Source organism: Lissotriton helveticus, chromosome 5_1 (assembly GCF_964261635.1).
Source record: "Lissotriton helveticus chromosome 5_1, aLisHel1.1, whole genome shotgun sequence".
Taxonomy (NCBI): Eukaryota; Metazoa; Chordata; class Amphibia; order Caudata; family Salamandridae; genus Lissotriton; species Lissotriton helveticus.
In genome coordinates, this window is record NC_136065.1 from 568,833,054 (window position 1) to 568,860,330 (window position 27,277).

General features: G+C 40.1%; 1 protein-coding gene across 2 annotated transcripts in view; it reads left to right on the top strand.

The window, feature by feature from the left end:
- The window catches only part of PRKG1 (protein kinase cGMP-dependent 1), a 2,371,600-nt gene that overhangs the window by 2,046,711 nt on the left and 297,612 nt on the right, over positions 1-27,277 (top strand). For both annotated transcript variants that reach the window (XM_078642916.1, XM_078642915.1), the window contains exon 9: positions 2,617-2,691. In XM_078642916.1, coding sequence (XP_078499042.1) covers positions 2,617-2,691 — 75 coding nt within the window. The remainder of the gene's footprint in view (positions 1-2,616; positions 2,692-27,277) is intronic.

A 27,277-nucleotide genomic window follows, 5' to 3' on the forward strand; every position in this document is an offset into this window, starting at 1 on the left:
CGGGGAACAGAAGGAAAAACAAGGCAGGGACACGGGGGCAGCGAGGGTTACAGAAGGAAAGACCAGGCAGAGAGAGCACAGGGACAGCGAGGGGAACAGAGGGAAGAGGAAGGGGCACGGACCACGTACAGGCAGCTGGGGGAAGACAGACAACAGCAGTCACAGACATAACAATGAAAATACAGGCAATACAATAAAAGCAATAAAGAGGAGGATGAACAAACCTACCTACGGCCTATCATTCAAGATTTAGTTTCCATTTTTTTCTCCAAAAATCAGTAGGCTGATTTCCAAAAAACAAAAAATTTAGTGATTATAATCATCATAAACATCAGCTCCAAGTCAGATGTCAGTCTGTTTGGCAGTTGTTGTCATATCATTGACACCAAAAACCATACTCATAATCTCTTCCTACCTTAGCTGTGGCTCCCTGTACCAGTCAGTGAGAAACGTTTCAGTATGAAACTTATGTGAATTGGTATATTTTTGCCAGTGGCCATACAGATTTGTATGAGAAGCAACCCAAAATAGTTATACTTTCAGCTACCAGAATTGAACTGAAATAATATTTTGTTAGTGGGACATTTTGGTCCTCTACAAGGATCATACACTGATCTGCTTTTTAAAAACTTTTACAATTATTTAAAGAGAATAATTAGTTCAGTTAGGTATTATGGTTATGATAAAAAAAACTTAAAAACTGGCATTGGCCACTTACATTTTGGTACACTGCTCACGATACAAATGAGATAACAGGTGACAACACAATATATCACAAAATTACATGTCTTCACAAATAATGGACATTATAGGTGTAATCTGAAACTTAATGTGTATGTGAAGGTACCGGTGGGAAACTTCATGCCACTGGTTAGGACTATAGCAATGTGTCATTGGCAAATGACAGTTCTTCCAATGGTCTTTTTTGTTACGGTTAGGTATGGACCCTTGTGGTGCTTTGTGGTACCACCCAAAACATGTTTTTGAATTTTGCATCTAATTTTAAACAAATTGCAGCATGCTTTCATTCATTCATGGTTTGACAACAAAACATAATTGTAGTTATAGGTCTTTACGAGTTTTTATGCACCAGTCTTTAAAGCAGACTATGAATTTTCTAAATCTGTAGGGATACGATATCGCTTATCATGCTTTAAAAACGGGGAAGATCCTTTACAACGCAACTTTTACCACGCAGTGCCTTTACGACGCAACTATTACAACGCATGTTATTACAACGCACAGCGCTGGGGGACGCTCTAGGATAGGGAATAGATTTAATTTACTATCCAACACCTTCCCTACTATCCACGGGGACTGGAGTTGAAATAGTAAATTAACCTATTCACTATCCAGCACCCTTTAACGCTATGCGTTGTAACAGCATGCATTGTAAAAACTGCGATGTAAAGGCATGCGTGGTAAAACCATGCGTTGTAATGTCATACATCCGTATGGCAGGGGTACTTTGTTCCTTATGTTATGTGGCCGCAGCATCACTCTTCATCGAACACCCTTTTACATTTTGGTCGTATGTTCCTTTTTATGAACGGATTGTGTTTTTGCAGATATGCAGAACAAATGTTGAGTATTTACTTTCAAACCCATTACACCAACATGCAGCTCACAACTGATTGAAAAAAACATATTTGAAGCAGTTTATTGAACAACACTTTTAAAAGAAGATGTATATTGTGTGATACAATTCTGATCGTTTCCTGCTTGGTTGTGATTAACTGTCAAATGTCATTAAATAAACATGCTGTCTTAAATATCTACTTGTCAGCTAATGGCTGAGCGTTAAGGGAAAAATAGTTCAGAGTAGATGAAAACTACTATCCTTTTAATTATTTAAACAGTAGTTTTAAATATTGTCTGTGCAATTCACATTGTCTGCTTGCTCTTGCAGAGGTATTGTGACTTCATAACTGAACTCTCATAACTTAATAATGAATAGGATCAATGTAATTTTCTTATTACTGGTGAATAGTAAAATCTTATATAGAATGTAATAAGAAACAAAGAGGCAGGTTTTCATTTATTTATTACAAGCTCCCCATATGTGTTTGCAACTCAAATGTCAATATTTATTTTATTTCATACAAACTAGTTTATCTTATACAAATGATTTTATGTGATGGTTGTATGACATATTGCTGTCCATTTTCGAATTCTGGCTGTAAAGCACCACTACGGCAATGGACCTGAATATATATTCATTCAGACTGTTATTTTCCACACCACCCAAGATCTCAAAGGTTAACATATCTCTCCATTGCCTAAAGATCTAACTGGGCACCAGGCAATCATTAGGGAAGCTGGTCCATACACCTCACAAATCTTCTGTCTGGAAAGATTTGCATGCTTGAAATCCTATAATAATTCTTCTATAAGGCATAGTTATGTCCAGCAGTCTTCACATGGAATATACACTAAAAATAGATATGTATAATTGTATCCTGAAGACGTCTGCTGGTCATGTGATCCAGTGATGAATGCTTGCCATTTTCAGTTTAAATTGTGAACAGTTTGTTGTCCAATGATGTTTTCGTGTTTTTAATTCAGTGTTTGAAGTATAAGCTTATTAAATTCTAAATATGTTGTTCTTCTTTTCAGCTCTTTCAAGCATTTAATTGGGGGTTTAGATGATGTCACGAACAAGGCCTATGAAGATGCAGAAGCAAAAGCAAAGTAAGTGTCCTCAAACTAAAACAATCTCATTGTTATGAATTTAACGTTCATAAAACCTATTATTAACTATATATTTATAATCATGCATATGAGAATATTAATACACTATTGGCAGGTGACAATATGGCTTTAGAAAGCAAATCAGAGCTCAATGTAAGTTTGCACTGTGATTTGGAATTGATAGATAAAATAAGAAGATGATTTGAAACCAGCAATCATCCTTTCTTCATGTACTTGGGTGCAAATCTGATTAATCAAAGGTCGATAAGTGCAAATAAATGAATGTTTAAATTGAAAACAGTAGCCAATAACAGCATAAGAATCTCTAAACTCAACTAAAAGGGTTAATCAAGTCCTAGAAACATGTAAAAGACCTGAGCTATGGCATTACCCTATTGGCCAAATGCTGTAAACACTAAACATGAAGAGAGGTGTAGTTGGGTGATTCTGTGGAGCATGTGCTCAAATGGTGACATGTTTACTGTAGTTACTGACCAAGAGTTGGTAGCACCATGTTCTTTTTAAGCCATCACCTCATTAATATTGATAAATTCTTAACAACAGTAGAGAAGGAAGATGCCCATTAATTACTTAAGGTACTTTGGGCCTATGGCTACTAACTGATTGTTGGTACATTACTTCCATATGGGATTCACATTTTAGTTGACTCATGAAATCCCCTGATTGAGCATATCAATGCTAAGAAAAGAGGGGAGATTGACCATCCATTTTTACTGGCCTTTTACGGTGGTTGAAACACAATGTGTTTTTTGTTCAAATTGTAAACATGGTGTAGTGTGTTTGACTTTGAAAGTGAGGGTTGATATTGCCAGAGCACTGAAGCTTCTTCTCATATCTGGGAGCAGGTACAAGCTATCAGTCATTCACAACACAACCATATATTTTGTAAGTTCCAATTCTCTAAAAAATGAAAGAGAGGGCAAGGTCATTGTCTCAGAACAGGAGGTTGACCAAAGGTAGAACATCAGTAACATACGTAGAACTAAACCCAGATCAGTCAGTATAAATTAATACCACCCTTTAGAGTGAGCCTGTAGTCTAGACTTTCAAAAGTTCAGCCTTTTCAGCCTAATAGTTTTAGATCCCTTGTAACTCTCCACATGTATTTTATTTATTTAGTTAATAGTGATTTTAGTTTTTTAACGCAAGAAGTCAAAAATGCTTGCCTAAGTAAACATTGTCCTTTACCAATTAGCATTTCTCATGTGAGCTGCAAAAATCAGCAATAAAAGCAATTGAGCTACTTGCTTAATAGTCAAAAGGGCTTTCGGCCTCACAAAGGAGAAGAAAAGCACTTTATAAATGTCAATACAATACAATAGTCTTACTAGGTTTATTGTTATGGTTGCATTTTTAACTAGTTTAGGGCCTGGTTTAGAGATTAGCAGGCAGGATTATCTGTCGCAAATGTGACAGAGTACCATGTCTTTGAAAATCTTGGTCTTCCAACGTCATTTAGACGTGGGCAGTTCATAAGCTTTCCATTTGCGGAGCCCCAATGGCTGTTGATAGAAAGCTTACTCCGACAGTTCAACGAAATACAGGCTATCAAAGTAAAGCCATCACTCCACCTGCTCTATTTAGACCAGACAATGTGATTTTTCTTTTCTGTCATTCATCGGGGATAAGCCTGGGGGTGAGGTACAGGCAGTGGTGGCCGCCACTGACAAATGGTGGTGGGGCAGGTGAGGAGAGCGAGGGGGAGAGCGAGTGCAGGGGGACCTGTTAATAAGAATATTTTTTTTAACGTACCTGACGCCACCGGCCGCCAGCCGCCTCCTGCGTTGCACCGCTCCTGCTGGCCTCTTCCTGGTCCCAACAGCCTCTGGGACAGACTCCCAGACAATACCAGCACGGGGATTGGCCTAAGCGGGCAGGAAAGACGCTTTGATCAGGTTATGGAGTCTGTGGGGTTTATCCAGCCCAGCTGCTAAATGCAGCCGGGCTGGAGAAATCTAACTGCGCACGTGTGTTTTGGTCGGCCTGAGATGGCAGGCCAAACACATATGCGTATGTAGGGAGTGAGTCAACAAGCACTCCTCCTCCCCCCTCCCATGCCTCCCCCTTCATGCTGAGTCAGAGATAGCAAACAAAAAAATAAAACAATTCTGGAGCATCTTTTTTTTTTCATTTGCTGGATCTGCGCCAAGCAGTGGGGCGACACTCCTTCGCCATTAAGGAGGAGCCGCTGCTGGGTACAGAAAAAAACACTCACTTTTGAAGTTTATTTCTGAGTTGCCAATAAAGTTGAAAGTTTGATGAACAGCTGTCCAAAACTGGTAGCAGCCACCCACTAAAGGTTTTGTACCTTGGAGCGATCTGGCCTAATGGTGGTTCCTTTTGAGGTACTGATATGACTGCTGCACTGATGAACGGTCTATCATTGGGATGGCGGAAGTAATGCCTTCCTTCACTGTGACGCTCTGTACTTCTTCAAACTTCAAATCATCACCTTAGAAGTGCTGTTTTTCACTTCCTCAATCCTGGATTTATAATACAAATATTAACTTTACCTGCGTGAAATGGCTTTAGTGCGAAAGGTTTAATGATGCAAATGCATCCATTTTGCAGACCTCCCTTCTGCAAAGTAAAATGATTATCTTGAAAACTTCCAGACACCCCTTTTCCTATAACCTCAAAGTATCAACGAATTATAAAATGGAAACGGTTGTGTCGCTCACTTTAGCAGGCAGTTTTGCTTCTGTAATTGGCTGTCTCTCGCTCTCTGGTCAGTGCAGCTTATACCTCAGGTCTCGGTTGGACTTTTTGACATTACGGAGATGATATAAGTATTTTCCGAAGCTTCCCAGCTGCTTTCATTACATTGTGTTAGTACAAATGACAGATGAATGTGATCCCTGCTGGGAAACGACAGGGGGCAAGGCCTCTGGATTCTGAAGGTCAGAGGCAGCCTCCATGGCTGAATTATGTTAAGGACTCCAGCTGGTACTTGCACGAATGATGATGCATAGAGTAGTTAACACTGTCTAATATTTCGGGCTATGTGATCAGAAGAATACTTAGCTCCTGATTCTCTAATTGCACTTTGCAGTACACTTTGTAGCACTACAAACTACGTGTGACGTTTTACGACTCCACACTATCTATACTCATGTATGCGGAGTTATCTGCCCAGCAGGTGAGGAGACTTCCACACACATAAGTGTAGGGAGTGCTGAGTCATAAAACTCTGCACGTAGTGTGTGAAAAATATAAACTTACTAATAAGTTAACATGAGAATCACGCCGATTGTGTAACTGAACATCTGTTTGTGGGACCAGGGGAGTCACACTTAACATACACGTTGTCTGAGGTAGCCATAAAAAGACCTCGGTGGAAAAATGAAGGACTTCATTTTTCACCTTCAATGTTTTTTAAGACTCAGCAGAATAGAGTTCATTCTGAGAAGAGATGTATTTTTAAAATGCTTTTATTTAATGTTATCTACGGAGCTAGGAAGTGTAACGTCTGACAAATGAGGCCTGAAAACCTTGTAAAAGACAGCACATACCTGCCAACTTGCAATTGAATTTCACTGTGTGAGGAGGAGGCGGGGCCTTGGAGGGGATGGGTCCTCATGCCGAGAGGTACCTAAGAGGCACTCTGCCACTGACCATGCCTCCAACCACACCCGAAACAAAAAATAAAGGGCATATTTACAAGCCCACACCCCCTCCCAATAGAAACATTAAAAAAACAAAGGGTCATTGCGGCTTTCAACGATGTCCTGGGGTGTATTCAGTCACATTGGCTGCTTACTGCCTCCAAAATCGACCTGGAAATCAAGTCGTTTTTCCTGCCACTGTGTGATTTCAGCTCCTCACCGGGTGACCGTGTGAAGGGATTCAAAATTGTGTGACACACGGTGGCACGGAAAATATAAAACAAAATCATAAAGTGTTGTTTGATTCCATTTATGTGTTTGTTCTCCACAAACAGCTATCATATGTTCTAAGAGTGATGCTATTTCTTCACAAATCCTCCTTTGATTCATTGCCACCTTAGGAGTAGAGATGGAGAAAGAAAAAAAAATCTGTACAATTGGAATTTGTCTGCAGCCTCAGAAATATACATTCAGCTATATTTATTACTCCAACAAGCACTTTATTTATTTATTTTATTTATTTATTTGATTTATATAGCGCACTATAACCCAGGGGTCTCTAAGCGCTTTGACAGGGTCCACAGGCAACTCAAGGGCTACAACAGATTTAATCATTTAGGAACCACCCCATGCTTGCTGAAACAGCAATGTTTTTAATTTCTTTCTGAAAGACATTAGCTTAGTGTCACTTTCTACAACTCACCATTCATAGTTTTTACTCATTTCACCACAGGAATCTGCAGGCCCAGTCTCTTGCGGCACATCCTTTGCCGTCTCAAAATATAAAACCATTTGTGCGGCAGAGTGATGAATACAAAATTCTACTAAGTTCACATTGTATTACAGCATGTTCTTAGTGCTCCATACACCAGTGTGGGATGCCAAAGCACATTTTAAGACAGGTCGCATGCCACACCATTGGGGAGTCTGTGAATGGCAGTGTTGTGTTTGTTGTGATTTTATGTGAGGAGCACTTTGGTGTTATGCATGGCGAGAGGCGTGGTGTTGGGGTGCAGAGGGCGTAATAGAGGAGGAGATTTGAGAGTGCAAAATATAATTGTAATTAGCTGGCGATTATATTTTATTCTGAAGGTCCCATGTTTGGTGTCATAGTTTTTATTCTGCTAGAGGCAGGTAACTACCTGGATGGACTGTGTTCTAGGTAATCCAATTGGAGGTGAAAGGAGGACTAAAAGATCCAAACAGGATACTGTGTGCATGTAGAGCGAAATAAGTGAGAGTAGTCAGAAAAGGCACAGTAACAGTTATAGCAACATGTGTAGGGCAGAGAAGCCATGAAATTAGTTAAATGATGTAAAATGGGCAAGAACGTAAATTAGTGATATGAGCAGTAGCCATGCATCCTTTAAAGGCAGGGATACTGCTTACTGCTGTAGAAATACATTTCATTAGTAAAGAAATGGAAGAACACTCAAGGTTGACAACCTCAGTAGAAACTATAAAATAAAGGCCCTGATTTCACCTTCGGCTGCTAGGCGAAAGGATGCCAACATTTTAAGCAGGGATTGGTGCCCCAACCCACTCTCTTGTGCCTGGAAATTTCCAAAGCCGGGCAAACGGAGGTCACGCAAACCCTAGTTGGTGATGCCTCAGACCCTAGCTAAACTTGTACCCTGCATGCGCAAAGGAGAGATTCGAATTGCTTGGTAGATTGCTCCTGTAAAGTACAAATCAGATTACCTGTGTTACTGTTCTGATTTCACCCCGCCATGTGAGACCAAGACGCTTTCTTAGATCTCAGAGACCATTGCTCTTTTTAGTTTACATGCAGCGAGGAGAAGTCCGCTCCAACTTTTCTAGATGCCCTTGATGTCATCAGAGGCTAGCAGTGGAAGTGAGTAGGGGTGACCATGCAGAGAGGAGGAGAAGCAGTGCTTAATTTGTAAAAAAAATATGTGCCAGGACTGTCGTCAGGAGGCCACTGCTGCTTGTACCACACATTGTCCCTGCCATGCTGCCAAGTATTGAAACAACACAACTTCTAACCATCACACTCCTACAAGTGTGACAATTCGGAATATTCCAGTACCAAAAGCTATAAGATTGGCTTGGATGTCAGGTAATAATCATTTTTAATGTATACTGAATTACTAATTCACTGTTGTCGTAGTAATCTCTAAATTAGCCGGACAGCGCCACCTTGTGGCATACTGTCACTAGTGCTGGTGTTGACAGTTAAGTGCTGGTGCTGAGCAACAGAAACCACCGCCTCAAATTAAGCACTGAATCCAAGGTGGTGGAGGTACAGTTGAGCTTCGGGGTTAAGTGGGGAGGATGCAGCAGGAAAGAAAGGGAAAGGACACACCGAATGGAACAAAACAATACATACAACAGGAAATAAGTCAGACAGATCATGCTGCAGAACTTGAAGATGGACTTCTTGCTGCTTTAACAACAGGGCACCACCTGAGGAGCGGCTCACTTCATCCTTTCTAGATTACTCCCCAACCAGCAGAGAACTTTCGTCCTCAACAGGACTTCATTTGTATCAGTGGTTTCAGATAGGGCTCAGCAAGACTGATTTTTGGGGATTGGCACTCATTTTTTATCATCAGACTTGGACATGAACAAGAGAGAGAAACACAGAAAATGGGGCAAGAAGGAGGAAAAGAAAGATGGAAAACAGCGACTAAGGGATCAAAAAAGAACCTGAAAGAGTAGAATAATGTGAAAGGAGGTGTGTTGCGATGGATAAAAGAGCCATAGTGTGGAATCAAGACTAGGCAGCCTAGGTACTCCGTAACCCTGACATTTGGCAGTGCCAAAGGCGGGCTTCTAAAAAAAAAAGAAATTCTATTTTTTTGACTAATTAAGCACTGGTTGTGAGTAGGTGAAATAGCATAAAAAGGAGATTTTTAGAAAACACGCCCGAATCTGAAAAACAGTTATTGAAACACATTTATATTACTTGAGATGGTTTCATTCAGTGAGTGGTGGTACAAGTGGAAATGTGTGCAGCACTTTATTTGGAGATCTGGTTATAGACTTTAAACTTTAGGATATTATGTTATGTCGTTTAAAAATCAGATGGTACATTTTTGTACGTCAAAGCCTTTAGGAAGATTTCAAATGCACCCCCTTAAGAAGGAGAAATAAGCACCCATTTTACTGTGAACAAAAGTTTGGAATATAATTTCTATAGTGTGGACACGGTGTGTTACCATCGCGTGCTGGCCATGGGTTTGATATTTCTTCCCTTCCTAGATTCCATGAGTGAACTGGGTGATACTGACACCCCGTTGGCCATTGCATCAGTGCAGAGCATATTATTCACACAACTTACAGAGTGGAAATAATTTCTATTTTTAGTGTGTGTTCCTTGCATATAGTACATGCATGGGCTCATGTTTGTCGAGGAAAGGAAGGCACATCCTTTCTGAAGAATAGCTGTCAACAGGGCTCGCGTCATAAGCATGCATCATGCAGGGCCGGAATGGCTAACAGGCAGTTTGGAATGCTGCCGAGCTGCTGGAAGATTTTACTGCAGTGGGGGCTGATTTCGTACATGGAGACCTGTACTTCGAAATAATTAAAACAAAACGAATTTTGTTTAGTGCACGTATGTCCCCATCAGCGAAATTAGCCCCCAGCTCAGCAGCATTCCAAACTGCCCGGTAGCCAGTCTGGCCCTGGCACTGTGAATTTGGCTGAAAAACCATGACTAGATAAGGCCACCCCCACGACCTAGGGTCAGTTGCTGCTGTGTTTAGAACCAAGTGCATCTCAGCCACTCAGGCATGCCAAGGAAAAGCCTGTTGTATAATGAAGGCGTTCAGTAGTCGATGAAGAGAGTTCAGGGAAGAAATGTGTTACTCCAGATAATTGCAGCAGTTGTCCTGTCAGAAATACCGAACCTTAGATTGTAAAATTTAAAAATGTAAAATAAAGGTGAAAAAAAAGAAAAGCAGACATGTCAAATAGTAGAATAAAAGTGAGTTTAGTCACTAGGTAAAAATGTCAGAAGCAGGAATGAAAGAGGTATCATCGATTTTAAAAAGCAGACCTAATAAGTATGAAATTCCTTTGCTTTTGCGATAAAACAAATTATCTTTGTAATATTTCTAGTCACATTTTATGATGATATCATTATACATCTTTGCATTAATGTTCAATTATCATTTTATACATTTTGTCAGTCAGTAAAAATAGGTTTATTCTGCAACTCGCCAGAACTCCAACTTCCACTTAATTTGTAACCTCTGAGTATTTCCTTCTGCTTCTTTTGTAGTTCTTTCTTTCCATTTCGTTATAATTGTCATTATTATTATTGATATTATTATTATTGTTATTATCATTTATAATGTTCTTTTCCTTGAAAATCCAATAAAAATGACTTGAAAAAAAGAAAATAGGTTTATTCGGTTTAAACATGGTCCATAAAGGACAAAAATACATTATGTACGAATAGATATACAAATACAATGTATAATACAGCACTATAATCATAAAATCAGTAATTTACTTAAAACCACAAATAATTAAAATAAGAGCACATCTTCATTAAAATACAGATTAAAATACAAAACTTTATCTATATTTCATTTAATATTTTTCTAATTCCTCTTGCGTGCTCAATAAAAATAGCAACTGAGAAGCAGCTAAAAGGGATGCGTAGTTGTTGCAGATAAAGGAAAGAGAGATTGCATTTAGTAAAATGTTGTTTTTTCAGCAGTGGTGTAATAAAGTGTTTCCTGGGGATGGTGTAAAAACTGCAGCAGAATAAGAAATGGAGGGTTCTTTACTTAGTAATTCCATAGTAGTGACACATAGGTAGCTTGTAATTAAATCATCATCATGAGGAAAAGCAACAAGAAAATGTATTGTACATAGACAAAATCTCGTTAGAAGAATTCTATGCTGTACGTTGGTGACCATGGAAATGTAGGCTGTAAGCTACCTTCTCTAATAAATTCATCAAGTCTTATATTAGTCTCTTTCTTCTAATCCATACATTCCCTGGCTTCCAATCTGGCATTATGAATTTTGTTTTAAAGGTCCTTTTATATGATTCTTTGCAGAGTTTTATGTTCTTTAAATTACCTCAGTCTCCCAGTATCTGTACACATTCTCCTGATATAGGCTAACTATGGAATTTTGAAAGCAGCATTCAACTTTAAAGAACCAGGAACAATGTCTCTATTTAATGCTGCGGCTGGCCTACCCACTGACGGTCGTCATTAGGTAGTTATAGTTAGGACCTAGTTACCATAGGAAAATGCCAACATTCTAATCCCAATAACTTTGGCACCGATTGACGAATCTTCGTGAAATTTTCAAAACTAATTCTTTGTTGAGATCACCTCCTATGTTGAAAGTTTGGGTGTGATTCGTGAAGGGGGGCCGAGAAAAAGGGGGTCCCAAAACGTGTTTTCTCCATGTTAATTTCCATAGGAAATTTTAGACAAGGCTAGGGGTCGAACGGGTGAACGGAATTACCCCAAATTTGGCAGGGAGAAGGGTCTTGGTCTAAAAAGCACACTTTTGTTTATTTGGTGTAAATGCGTTTAGTAGTTTTTGAGAAATATCAAAATTTACAGATATCGATATTTGGGAATTCTGCCATCTGATTGGCTGAGGCATTACGAGCACGAGCTTGTTGCTGATTGGCTGCGAGAGGTGCGAGTGGTTGCAACTAGGAAGTGTTGGCCGCCATTTTGTGATTCCGTTGAAGCAAGTAAGGCGAAAAAAGGGGGATAAAATGGGGGAAAAGTGGGAAGTAGGAGGGTAGGAGCACTGTAACCTCTGTGGGGTGTTTAGGGTGTGCTATACAGGGGGTGCGAAGCAAAGTATTTACCCCTACTGGTGTGTAAGTGTTGGGCTACGGAAATTCAGTGAGGTATTGCATAGAGTCTGATGCGGGTAAGGTGAGCTGGTGCGGAACTCGGGAATTAAAGCGTGAGCCCAAATTGTGTGTCTTATGCTGTGAAGTCATGTGCCGTGGCCGCTGCATTACAGTTGTGGAAGTAGTGTCCGGATGTGTTTTTAACTACTAGGATGAACTACTGACCCGTATTGGTATGAAGGTCCTGGGGAACAGAATATATGTGAGGTATTGTCTAGAGTCTAATGTTGCTAAGCTGAGCTGCTGCCGGAGTCGGGGATTAAAGCGTTAGCCCAAACTGTGTGTCATATGCTGTGAAGTCATGTGCTCTGGCGGCTGTGCCACATCTGTGCAAGTAATGTCAGCATGTAGTTATAGCTACTTGGATGAACTTTTGTTTAGAACATTGTAGCTTGTGTATGGTGCTTAGGTGGTGTTGTATAGGGAGTGCAAAGGTAAATCAATATGGTATTTGTAAAGGGCAAACTACTCACCGCTATCGGTGAGTAGAGCTGGAGATCAAAGAGAGAGGACTATTCTGCAAAGTGAGATGGTCTGGCCGCTGCGCCACAGCTGTGTGGAGAATACATTTTGGCGAGGGAGCAGGAGTTGGCGTTATATGGCCCTAAAATAGTGGGCCTAAGTTGTAAGTTATAGGGTGGCTCTAAGAAGAGCCCTTGTGTTCTATTAGCTGGAACTATACATAAGTGCAGATGCACAGCTACAAGTTATTCAGGAAAACACGGTTTCCCTGATCTGTGAAGTTTACTCCATCACTTCTGTATATATCCCCCGTATCAAAACGTATGTTGTTGTTGCCTATGGACCCCATTTTGTAGTCTCTGAAGTATGCAGAGACAGCTTTGTTGACTTTTTTCTAAGATTTTTCAATCTGAGGACAAAATTGTTTGGACCATTTCCACTTCTGTCTTTGGCATATATTGGAATATTCAAAGAAGGTTTGAAGCAAAAGTAACATCAATTGTCTAAAGGTGTCCTTCATAAGCATTTCCAAATCCACCCCAGTCAATGTGCCTAGGTTGTTTCCACCACAGTGCACAATCATGAGGTCAGGGTGTTGGAGATGCAAACAGGTTTTAACCAAAGGCAACCATTGGTGCCACTTCAATCTTCTCTGTCCAAACCATTTAATGTCCACATTTTGTAAACCTAGGTGTAAGTCAATACGTCTCTGTTCTGCATACCACTTGCGCCAGAAAACATAGCTATGTCCTACGATCCACACTAGCATTTTGAACGTATGGAAAGATGTCTGTAGCTCATGCAGTTCCTTCGTGGAATAAGAGATATTTTTAAAGATGAGGAACTAGTTTCTTTTCACATAAAAAACAGTACCTGATTGGGAGATGAAAAGCATTGTTTTTTAAAAGTAGGGTGCACATTGGTTTTGAGGAAAAGTATGTTTGTGATTTGTTAAGAAAAAACAGTTTGCACGTCGAGTACATATTATAGGATCAAATTTGTTCAACTCAACCACACCTGCTACTTGGAAAGCACTGTTCAAACTTAAAACAATCGTGAACTTTTAAGCTGCACGTGCCGTTAAATGTTCAAAAACAATTTGCAGAAAAATATTGTTAGGTTTAAAAGAATTGATGAACTTTTCACCTCCACGTGTTGTAGAATGTTCTAGAAAGTGTGTTGATAGAATATGTTGCATTTCTGACTTCGATATGTACTTAAATATTAAAAAAACTATTTATATGGAAAAGTAGAAAGACAGTAATAGAGAGAATTTTTGAAAGCTAAAAGAATCAAGGAACTATTGTAATTTGTTCTTGATTACCTACTGGCGGTTGCCAGTAGGTAGTTATCACTGTTAATGATCTGAAAGTGCTGTGTTGCTCAGAGTGGCATGGTGGTGATATGATATGGTGCTACACTCGGGTATGAAACAGAGAGTCTAAACCATGAGGTCATTGCTATAAAGTGATGTGGTCTGGTGTTTGTAGCATACATGTGCAAGTAGGCGTTTATACCATACAGGGAGTGGGAAGTGAACTACTGACCACTACTGTGCGTTGATAGTATACCGAAAGCAGGAAGCAAAGTAGTTATGCCTACCGGTGGGATGAAACTGAGCTGACTGCTGTAAATTGATGGGCTCTGGGCGCTGTAGGATACTAGTCGCTGTAGTATAAGTGTGTAAGTAGTGTTAGTATGCGTTTATAGTATATAGGGAGTGGGAAGCAAACTACTCATCCCTACTGTGTGAAGACTCGGGGATTAAACCATGAGTCTAAATTGTGAGCGTATTGCTGTAAAGTGATGAGCTCTGGGCGCTGTAGCATACTTGTGGAAGAAGTGTTAGTTTACGTTTGTACCAAATAGAAAGTGGGAAGCAACAGTCTTACCCCTACTGGTCTCAAGACTCGTGGTTGAAACCATGAGCTCATTGCTGTAAAGTCATGTGCTCTATGTAGTATTCCATTGTCAGTCATAGTAGAATGTAAGTATGCAATTCTACTAGAATCTAAGGGGCATATTATCAAGGAACGCCATTAAAATATTTGCCACTTTAGCGGCAAGAAACTGCCGCTAAAATGGCGATAATGGGCTTGATAATATGCCGTAGAGAATTCCAATAGAAGCCCATGTTAACACAAGAACATGGGCTTCTATTGGTATTCTCTAAGGCATATTATCAAGCCCATTATCGTTGTTTTAGCTGCAATTTCCTGCTGCTAAAGCGGCGATCATTTTAACACCATTATTTGATAATATGGCCCTCAGTATGTAATGTTAGAATGTAGGGCTGTCATGAGGGGAACCTTGCAGAGCTTGCACACTGCTGGATTAGATGGTTGCTTTGCTGTTTGCTCCTGTTAGTGGCTGTTTCAGGTGTTTTGTTTTCTTGTAATAAATCTACTTATTGGATCCACTGCTGTCTGCCTCTTCACTACATCAATTTGGCGACAAGCGGGAGAAGGCAAAAAGAAGGCACCACTCACCAATATTTCAAAATTACTTGCGTTGTGCTGAAGACCCGTTTTGTTCGTGTAGCTGTTTCTACTCATGCCAGGGACGTCGGCTCATTGAACTATGTCATCTGACTTCTGGTAGGATTTACATTTATAGATTTTGCACTTCCTCTGCTTCTTTGACTACATTCTGGTCGCTGTACTACACGTGTGTGAGTAGTGTTAGTATGCGTTTATACTAATAAATGCATCATGGCAGTAGGGAGGGCGACCTCTCAGGTGCAGCTCATACAATGTCCCGGGGTGTGCATTTGCTGGACATTTGTGTTTGCTAATAGAGGGTGATGCATGGCTTTCACCCTTTGATTGCAAATACTTGTTCGACTACTTGAAGCGAGAGGAGGAAAACCTTGTATCACTGTAATAGAGGGGATGCGGATGGTAAAAATGGAGAGAAAAAAACAACAACAACAAAAAAAGCGGGGTCTCACCCATTCTTTTAAATGAGGCCCCTGGTGGGTGGGTAATGTTCCGTGGCCAATCCAATTATTATATTGCGGGGTCTCTGTAGGACTGGGGATCTTAATGTCACATGTAAATCAGGTGCGGAATGGCACATAGATGTTTTACAGCCTAGGGGAGTGGCACCTTCCCGGGTATTGTTTACTAATTGTTCGGGGGGTTCGAGGTCAACTGAAGTCCGGGGATCGCCACACTCTGGGTCTTTATTTAATTATGCACGGTGGGCTTCGGCAGTCCCTGAAGCCTCGGTGGTCCTCGGCAGTGCCTTATTTGTTCTGTAATCACACAGGCAGTACTTATGGTGTTATAAAGTGATACACTCATAGAACTCTTGCAGTTCTACATTTACCCAGGCTTCATTTGTCTAATAGTCAGTTAGATTATGTTTGGTAGGTGCACTCTAATATTAAATAATGTTGTCCTTAAAATCTCCAATAAAAAGATGATTTTCACAATAAATAATAGACAAGTGTTGTCAGAAAAAGAAAACCTATACACTCAGTTATTTATTTGAAAAAAAGTAACCTTTATTAAAACAGAAATAAATACAAATGTAACTTTAATAGAACAGTATAATAAAAAAAACGTGGGTTGGACTCCAGTGGAAGCAGCGTAGGAGACCTGCAAGACAAAAATGAAACATAAGTATGTGTACTATGTGGAAGAGGTAAAGAAAGGTAGTCCGAAAGAAAGGACCATTGTGAGATGGGAAGGGAGGGGGAGTGGGTGGAAGGGAGAAGGGGATGGAGAGTCAAAAGAAGAGAGGGAGGAGGAGACAGAGCGTCGGCCTATTGCACCCAGCCCTTAGTGTTTACCCTCCGTCACCTGTTCGTCTAGGACGCTGGGGTCTGTGAGAAAGAGTGTGGTTTAGCAAGTCCTTAAAATTAAATACATGAGGCCAGAGATTATAGGCAATATTATGAAGGAAGGGTGATAACATTATCGCCACTTTAGCGTCAGGAAACTGCCCCTAAAGCAGCGATAAGGGGTTAATAATATGCCCTTGTGAATTCCCTTAGAAGCCCAGGTTCTGGTGTGAACCTGGGCTTCTATGGGAATTCACAAGGGCATACTATCAACCCCTTATCGTCACTTTAGTGGCAGTCTTCTGTCGCTAAAGCGGTGATAATGTTATTGCTATTCTTTGATAATATAGTCCTACATTATTAGCTATGGGAAAATTGCTTGCATGCTCCTGTGCACCCAGGGTGCTGCACCCCATCTCCTTCCCCCGCACTGTGCTCAATTGTAGGTCTTGCACACCGAGGCTTCACTGCTCACCTGCCACCACTGGTGTGTCTCACGACGTGTCGGTGCAAGCTCCTAGTCCGGGGTATGTTTGTACGGTAGACCAGGTCTCCGGTCGGGGACGGTGTCTTGATACCACGATGGAAGGTGTCAGAATGCCAGGGCATCAATGGAATATCTGGACAGGGAGAAATAATTTAATGGGCACGTCAGATCCACAAATGACGGTAAGACACACCTCATAAATCATTAAATAACAATCGAAATACACATAAATACATTTGATCAGAAACAACACATCATTATCGTTAAGCAATTCATTATATCAGATATCATAGAGCAAGGAAACTGTCTATATTAGCCCAAGTGTGCTGCTAATTCTTCATGTGTGTTCAATCCATGCGGACTTTTGCTTTGGAGATCTATAATATAACGAGACTCCAAGCGTCTCAAATTTTGTAGGCGACCCCCCCCCCCCTAGGGTGTGTAGGTATGCAATCCAGACAAAAATAGGCCAATAGGTACCTATTGTGCCCATGAACTTTGTTAAAATGTCTGGCGACAGGGTACGCCTCATCAATATTATTGATCGCTCGCATATGTTCTAATATGCGAAGTTTGACGGGATTGATGGTGCTGCCAATATATCGCAGTCCACAGGGACATACTAGACAGTAAATCACATATGGTGTTGTAGAGGTTATAAATTTGTTTATCCTTCTAGGTTTCTGAATGCCTGGTATTTTATAACTTGAAGTGCGTTTACTCATTTTGCAGGCCTTGCAACGACCACAAGGATAGAAACCATTTAATGGTTGTAACGGTTTAGGTTTAATTCCTTCTGTGGTGTGATGACTATGTACCAGATGATCTTTTGAAGCTCTAGCTTTACGAAATGTGATTTGCGGATTAGTCGGCAAATCATCTTTGATACTGTTATCAGTGAGTAGGATACTCCAATGTTTCCGTAGTATCCTTCTCAAATCGCCCGCATGATCAGAGAATGTGGTTATGAGTCTAAAGCTCGTGTTCTCTGAAGTGGTCTTAGGTTTAGATTTTAATAATTCCTCTCACTTCAAGTTATTTACTCTGTCTAAGGGTTGTTTCAACACCTCCTCACTGTAACCACGGGTCCTGAAACGATCCAAACTTCTAATATCGGAGTTATTCCTTTTAAGTCTTAATAACTCGCCAAATGGAATGTTATTAATCAATTGTCTGGGATGGTTACTCGTGGCATATAGGGTGGAATTATCTGCGGTCGTTTTTCAAAATAATTTAGTCGGTAATTGTCCCTCTTCGATATAAACAGTTAAATCCAAATAGTTCACACTTGATACGCTAATTTCACCACTGAACCTTAAATTCACCTCATTCTCATTCAACATATCTACATAGATTTTGGCCTCTTCGATTGATCCCTCAAAAATAATGAAGAGATCATCTATGTATCGATGCCATGCTTTAATTTTCTAATACCACACACTGTCAGTGTCAGCCCAGGCCACCTGCTCCTCCCACCAGCCCATGAATAAATTTGCGAAGCTGGGGGAAGAGCAGGAACCCATTGCCACCCCCAACAGTTGTCTGTACAATTGGCCAATAAATATAAAGATGTTATTATGGATACTGAACGTGAGGAACTCGATCAGCATTTTATTATGCTCATAAAACCTGACCGGTCTTGTTTCCAAAAAACTTTGAACAGCTCTCAGGCCATCATTGTGGGCTATGCTGGTGTATAAACTGGTGATGTCTAATACCATCATGCAACAACCATCCTGCCATATGACATTACTCATACAGTTCAAAAAATGTGTGGTGTCTTTGAGGTAAGATTTAAGTGAGGTTACATGTGGAGACAAAAAGGAATCGATATAGACAGATAGATGTTCTGTGAGTGCCCCTTGAGAAGCCACAATGGGTCTCCCTGGTGGAAAGTTTTTATCTTTATGCACCTTTGGCAGGTGATAACACATTGGAGTGACTGGATTCAAGCATTTTAAATAAAGAAATTCATCCGTATTTAACATGTCTTTTTTGTACCATCCGGTGATCATCTCATGAAAATCCGTGATACTTAGTTGATAGTCTTGATTAGTAACCTTGGCATAACATGAAGCTTCACTTAATTGGCAAGAAGCTTCCATCTCATAATATTCTTTAGTCATTAGCACAATGTTCCCCCCTTTATCTGAGGGTTTGCACACTAGGGAGGAATCATCGCATAGTTTCTTTAATGCCAACTGTTGGGTCATGGAAAAGTTTTTAGATCTAGTTTTGTATTGTATGTCATGTCTTAGTCGTAAAAGATCTTTTATGACTGTATCTGCAAAAGTATCAATAGCATCAATGCCAGAAGGAGGTATAAATCCAGACGCAGGTTTGAAAGTACTTAATCCTCCTTTTTGTTGAATCTCCATCTCAGCCAGCAGTTGTGTAGATCTAAGTTCAGTGTCATTGCCTTCATTAATTTCTAATCTTAATTCTTCCATGGTTTTAATTCCGCCCAAGTCTTTGCAAGCAAATAAGTTCGTAATATTGCTCTCACCCACGGGTGTGGGTTTCACAGAAATAGGTTTAGGTCTAAGTTTGAAAAATTTGTGCAGCTTCCGCTTTCTTGTAAATGTAAAAAGATCGATTCTAGTTTGAGTGAATTCAAAACTCTTTTGAGGGCAAAAAGAAAGACCTAATTTTAATATGGATTCTTCTTCGTGAGGCAATGTTTTCGTCGTCAAATTGATAATAGTCAGATTGTCTTCGGCAATCAATTTCTCTTGGTGTAGGTCTTCTTGCTGCGGGTTATAGGGGTGATCCTACGACAATTCTTGCCCCAGCCCCCTCTCCTCGTCTTCCTCTTGCTGCTCTTCTTTCGAGTGGCTTGCCTCTTCCTCCCTCCAATTGCTGCTTCCTCATGAGTTTGAACTCCTCGTGAAAAGGAGAAGGATCATCCAAACAATCTTCAGAGGAGTCTTCATCCGCTGTGACTGATGATTCAGAAGTCTCTGGTATCACAACAGGTGGTCCAGTTCGCTTTTTCCTAATTTCTTTTCTTGGATTGTCATATTTTTTAGCGAATGTCAGGACTCTTCCTAGGCTGTAGTCACGTTCGCCTCTATCAAATTTTTCTTCCTTACGTTGTTTTATTTTTTTGTTCATACTTTTCTAACCGTTTTTTCATCAGATCTCTTTTAGCTTTTAAAGTATCTTGATCTTGCTCTTTACATAAGTCATCTTCCAAATCCTTGATTAAGGCTAAATCCTTGTCTCGATCGCTCCACGCGAATCGCACCAAAATCACTAACATGCCTTTGCAGGACTCTGCTGTATGTTCGGCCCAGGCATCTAACAACTGCGGGTCTGGGTTCTCATAAGCCGGAATGGTGTATATCCTCAGTTCCCTTGGTACGCTATTAACTTCAATATAGTTTTGTAGGGAGACTGCCTCCCACCACTTTCTTATTTCGCGCTCATAAAGGCGTTCCAATGTAGTCAGTTTCGCAGTCAGGGTGGTGGAACTACCACTTCCTATGTTAGTGTCAGTGTTTTTGGTCCCATTTGGTTGTTTCTTTTTAAACATCTCCAGTGCCGCCTCTTGGCGCTCCGTTTCGCAATACATGATTTTTTCACTATCGCAACGTTGATAGTAATCTCAAATTTGTGCTCAACCCCTCCGCTCTGTGGTAATTACGTTTTTATATGCAGGGAAACAATTTTAGTGCCACTGGCACCTTACCGTTTTTTCCCAATGCCGTCAATATCCTCAGTGATGAAAACGAGGTTTAGGCACTCCCGGTTTATGGCCCCCACCGTGGACACATTAATCCCAAGTCTTTATCTCTCGTAGCTCCACGTTGCAACTGGAAAATTGTGATAGACACTCCAAAACCACCAGCCAGTTGCACTCACGAGCGGGTGCTATCCACGCGGGGGTGTACCCGCTTCACAATACAAGCTCCCAAAGTCCTTTCGAAACACGGCAATGAAATCCGCCAAGAAAGAAGAAAGCACTCTCACGAGGGGAGGTTTCCAACGATAGTTTATTGAAACCTTCAGGCACAAGCAAGACGCGTTTCGGCACTTAGCCTTTATCCATTGCATCGCGGAACGCACTGCGGCCATTGTTTTTAAATGTTACTCCTGTTGTCAACGTCATTAGTGTCACAAACATAGAAAAGGGACACGTACATCGGCCAAGTCCCGCCATCTTTAAACATGTAAATACAAACAGCACTCGGAAACGAAATCAACCGAGTGCAATGTATAATGCTCATTCATTCACCATCACTTCACTTTAAAGATGAAAAAATTAATAATAGTCAATTAATCATGTTTCCCATTGCCGTGTTTCGAAAGGACTTTGGGAGCTTGTATATATATATATATATATATATATATATATTTATATATATAATATATATATATCCAAGTAGACTCCTTCTCACTTGGCCAGTCTTCCCAGGGTGACAAGAAAGAGCACGGACCACCGTGGTTCGTCAACTGCAATTTTATTCAAACTCCCAAAGAGGTGCAGCATCTACGACGCGTTTTGTCCCTCACAGGGGACTTAATCACATGACATGCTATCGGCCATGACAGTTTTTAACTACATTTCACATTTTTTACATTTCAACCTTGTGACTAATACCTTAAAGTGATAAGTGCAATTTGAATAAGCAGCAAATACAAGAGTAGTTGTCTTGTATGCTAAAAATCGCATGAACAGCAATTGTCAACATTTGATTACCACCCCTTTTTGTGGTTTCAAATATATTATAATACAGGTTCAGCATTAATCTCTGCATAAATGCATTTTTTAGAAGCAGGAAGTTATGTAAATAAATATATGAATAAATACATGTAGAAATACATAAAAATATATATATATATATATATATATATAAATATATAAATATACTCATATATATATATATACTGCATTACAAAATCTAAAATTATCTTTTTTATATTGCTGACTTCAGTCCTGGTTTAAATACCTGACAACCTCATAAAATCCCTGCCTATATGCTGCATCAGATAATACTGGTATATAAAATTGCTTAATTTCATCTAGCTACAACGATTTTTCCTATTTTGACTTCTGTTGCCTGTTCCCTATTGTTCCTATTTTTAAAACACACAATACAAGTGATTAGTGCTACACATCATATTGTGTTCCAACTGTGCAAAACTGAATAAATAAAAGAAAAAATCTATATACAGGCCAGGTTAAGCGGCTTAGCTATATTCTAGTGTTGTTGTTACCAAGTGTTGTAGAAGAGAAGAATTTGGTTAAATCTATATAAATAAAAATGTAAATGTTCGTTTGTTCAAAATCGCAAATCTCTGAAAGTTCTTCACTGATTGCTTTGAAATTTTGACACAACGTTGGATTCAACTACGCGTGTGTTTTTATATACACAACGTTGGATTCCAATACGCGCGTGTCGAATACGCGCGTGTTTTTAATCGAAAGCCCGAACAGACACATGAAAATGTCAATGTTCGTTTGTTAAAAATCTTAAATCTCCAAAAGTTCTTCAGCGATTGTTTAAAATTTTGACTCAACGTTGGATTCGATTAAGCGCGTGTTTATATATACGCAACATTGGATTCGAATATGCGCGTGTCTAATACGCGCGAGTTTTTAATCGAAAGACCGAACAGACCCTATTGATTTGGTTGCTGCGCAACAACAGCAAGGGGTGCATAGAGACAATAGTCTACATATATTGGGATGGACAGTTGGTGTCAGGATGGCAGACCGGGAAGTGGGTGGAGGGAGGGGGGAGAAGTTGGTTCACTTTGTAACATTAAGATAGGACGCATAGAGACAATAGTCTACATATATTAGGGTGGACAGTTGGTGTCAGGATGGCAGACTGGGAAGTGGGTAGAGGGAGCGGGGAGGAGTTGGTTCAGTTTGCAACATTAGCGCGTGTTTATATATACACACAACGTTGGATTTGAATATGTGCGTGTACAATACGCGCCTTTTTTTTAGTCGAAAGGCCGAACAGACCCTATAGTTCTGCTGGCTGCGCAACAACTACAAGGGACGCATATAGACAATAGCCACAAAAACATATTGTGTACCCCCAAGCATTGTGAAATTAAACATATTAGAAACATGTGCTTACTCTTTTCTTTCTCTTCCATTTAACCAGACTGAGCCACAGCAGCGCGTGGCCGGGTACAGCTAGTAAGTAAATATATAAATAAATATATAAATACATAGATATATGTCTGGTTAAATCATCTCTAACTGTATAATATCATTCATGGTACAAAAATAGAAAATCAATTATTGATGTGGGACCCCGAATATTCTACATATATATATATACTGGCATGTAATTCTTCAGTGGCATTTAACCCTTTGGGGTATTTGGTATCGATATTTAGAATGTATTGCATCTCCAACTTGCGGAGTACCTTTTCCCGATCACCTCCCCTTTTGTTAATTGGAATAGAATCTATTAGTTAGTATTGTGATTCCCTGGGGTTGCCATCATGTTTCTCATTTAAGTGGCGAGCCACTGGCTATGCAGGATCGTTGTTCCTGATTGCTCGTATGTGCTGGAGCACCCTTTTGTGGCCCTGTAAGATGGTACTGCCTACATATTTCAATTTGCACGGCCACTCCAGCACATAGACTACATAATCGGTTTTACAATTTAACACCTTGTCTATTGGTATTTTTTTTACTCCAAATGGGGTCTTATATTTAGTCATAGATATGCCAAGGCAAGCTTTACAAGTTTTGCACCTATGAAAACCTAATCATTGAGATAACCATGTATTTTTATTTGGGGCCCACATGGGTCATTCTTGACTAAAACATCTTTCAATGATCTACCCCTGCAGTATGTTATTGTGGGTTGTCGAGGGACTGTGGAGCCAATTATAGGGTCCTGTCTAATCAAGTGCCAATTTGTCTTGCTTTTTTTTATATATATATATCCAAACAAATCTCCCTTTGAAGAGAATTAGCCGCACTCCACAACGTTGATAATATTGATTTAATAACAGCACAGCAGACGGCAGTCCTGACATGTTTCGGTCACCATTGACCTTTCTCAAAAGTACGCCATGGACATAATTTGTGCTGCGCAAGAAACCAACAAGACAATTGCACTTATTTATAAACTTTTGCCCCCCTGGTGGGCGCCCCGTTGGGTCAACTCATTGCATGCTGGTACTTGCGGTTTTGCTGCCCCTTGCTCTTTATCCCTCCAGTGGGTTGATGTCATTAAAATATTCTCATTGCTGTTGCAGTTTATTTCGTTGTGTCCCTCGCAGCATATAGTTTTGAAACTGCTGAGAACCATGCCGAAGTTTGTCTTCGGCGGCTGCCCGTTGCCCTTTACGTCTTCACGAGTCACAAGCACGGTTCACTGTTGGGTAAACATGGCGCTCTTAATGGTGGTGCGTCGCTATACAGCGGAACCAAGCCGTACACATCCAAACAAATCTCCTTTTTGAAGAGAATTATCCACACTCCACAATGTTGATAACCTCGATTTAATAACAGCAGAGCAGACGGCAGTATAGATATATATATATATTTTTTAACCAAAGAGACGCCACACTCTGTGAACTGGATTTCAAGGAATTATTGCAACTTTAGAAATGATCTACCACCACTTTTTGACAACTCAGGTCTGTTCCACTGAGAACGATTTGTTGGTTATACATATATATATATATATATATATATTCACTGAAAAAACCATAGGTTTCAGGCCTTATATAGTTAGGAATTAGCATTAAAAAAATCTTTAAAATTCACTAAAAAAACTATAGGTTTTAGGGGTGTTATAGTTAGCTGGACATTTCACTCATACAAAACCATTGAAATTGCTCCTATATAGTTAGTTGTACTAACTATATTTCGCGCACCCGCAATCCACTGCTGATGATGTCACATATTACATCATTCATGACATGGTCAGTGACATCACTGATGACATCTCAAATGACATCACTGATGACATCACTGATGACATCATCCAGTGAATGTGGTTTGCTTCATTAAATATGCATTATATATATATAGCAATTTGCATTGAAGAATGAGTGGATATATAAAAATAAATATTTGGATGGAGGATTTAGTGGCAGTGTAATTGACTGTTTACTTGTCCAATTTATATTGTCTCACTAAATATAGTGGATAGTGATATCTGTATCACTTTGTCAGTTGTTGTGTAAACTGGTTCTCCAGTTGGTTACTAGCTATGTGAAAGTCTGTATTAGTTATTGATTAGTTAACTGAGTATTTGTATGGGAGAGTGAATGTGTGTGTGGTTCGGTGGGGGGGGGTGTGACTGCCCAAAGATGTGTGAATAGTTGATTCACTAGATATATGAAGTTAAAACTACATGTTCTAACAGTTGTTTGGGTGAGTGAATATCTTTATGGGTGTGGTGATGAGCAAATCTATTTCTCAATGGTACATGTCCAACAAACTAGAAAAATAAAAGGCAGTGTATGTGTCAGTTGTTGTATATTAATAAGTATACATAAGACTCAATGATTGTGTGAGTGACTGTATGGATAACTTTATACTTGTAATAATGATTTTATAATTCACTAAGTATGACGTACTATCTAAATGAATAGATGAAGTTGTGTTTGTATAAGTGTGTAGCTAAGTAAATATGTAAGTATGATCCATTGTTTGCATAAGTGAGTAGGATGACTTCATATGTGAATAGGATGTGTGCTGGTGTGTAATGTCGATTTAGGTGTATAAGTATTTTTGATAGTGTTCTATTGTTCATTGACAGCATGTATGAGTGAATCTACAGGTAAGTGATTAGATGTGTGTATACATCTAAAATCACTGAGTGGGTTTTTAGATACTTGTATTGCTGTAACAATGGATTCAAATATGATACTCTTTATTTTACAAAGAGTGATGAAAGATTTTACTAGTGTATGAAAAGGTGTATGTGATTGTCACGTGGATGATGTCATCAGTGATGTCATCAGTGATGTCATTTGAGATGTCATCAGTGATGTCACTGACCATGTCATGAATGATGTAATATGTGACATCATCAGCAGTGGATTGCGGGCGGCGAAATATAGTTAGTACAACTAACTATATAGGAACAATTTCAATGGTTTTGTATGAGTGAAATGTCCAGCTAACTATAACACCCCTAAAACTTATAGTTTTTTGAGTGAATTTTAAAGATTTTTTTAAATGTTAATTCCTAACTATATAAGGCCTGAAACCTATGGTTTTTTTCAGTGAATTTCAAAGGTTTTTTAAATGCTAATTCCTAACTATATAAGGCCTGAAACCTATGGTTTTTCAGTCAATTTGCAAGGTTTTTTAAATGCTAATTCCTAACTATATAAGGCCTGAAACCTATGGTTTTTCAGTCAATTTGCAAGGTTTTTTTAATGCTAATTCCTAACTATATAAGACCTGAAAGCCCACCAGGAATCTCCAGTATGCGCCAGGGGACTGCATTGCAGAGAGGTGTAATGAAGCCACGCCCCCTTTTACACCTCTCTGCAACGCAGCCCCCGTGCATGTTTGAAGAGGGAGAACTAATTCCCCTTGCATACTGGGGGCCCCTGGGGGCCAACTAGCCCACCTTGAACCTCCAGTATGCGCCAGGGGGCTGCATTGCAGAGGTGTAATGAGGCTATGCCCCTTGCTACACCTCTCTGCAACGCAGCCCCCTGGCGCGTTTGCAGAGGGGGAACTAATTCCCCTTGGATACTGGGGGTCCCTGGGGACCAACTAGCCCACCAGGAGCCTCCAGTATGCGCCCGGGGGCTGCATTGCAGAGAGGTGTAATGAGGCCACACCCTTTTTTACACCTCGCTGCAACGTAGCCCCCGTGCATGTTTGAAGCGGGGGAACTAATTCCCCTTGCATACTGGGGGTCCCTGGGGGCCAACTAGCCCACCTGGAACCTCCAGTATGTGCCAGGGGGCTGCATTGCACAGAGGTGTAATGAGGCTATGCCTCTTTTTACACCTCTCTGCAACGCAGGCCACTGGCGCGTCTGCAGAGGGGGACTAATTCCCCCTGCATACTGGGGGTCCCTGGCTCATATCTGCCCAAACGCCGAAATTCCGAACGATTGAAAATGACTTTCCTTGAGAAACATTTGGATTTGGATTATCATGTCCTATACTTTGGAATTTTTGAAAGACTGACTTTGAGGATGCTATAAATTACTCAAGTCTGCCCGAATTGTTTGGGTAAAATTGATACCTAGTCACTTTGAATAAGAATGTACTTACGTCTCGTCTAACATTTGGAAGAAATATCTAGTTATATGACAACAGGATACCGACATAACTTGAAGGAAATAAGAACGCCCTGAAGAAGTTCTGTTGTACAGAACGAAACGCGTCAGCTGGCTGTGGTACATAAA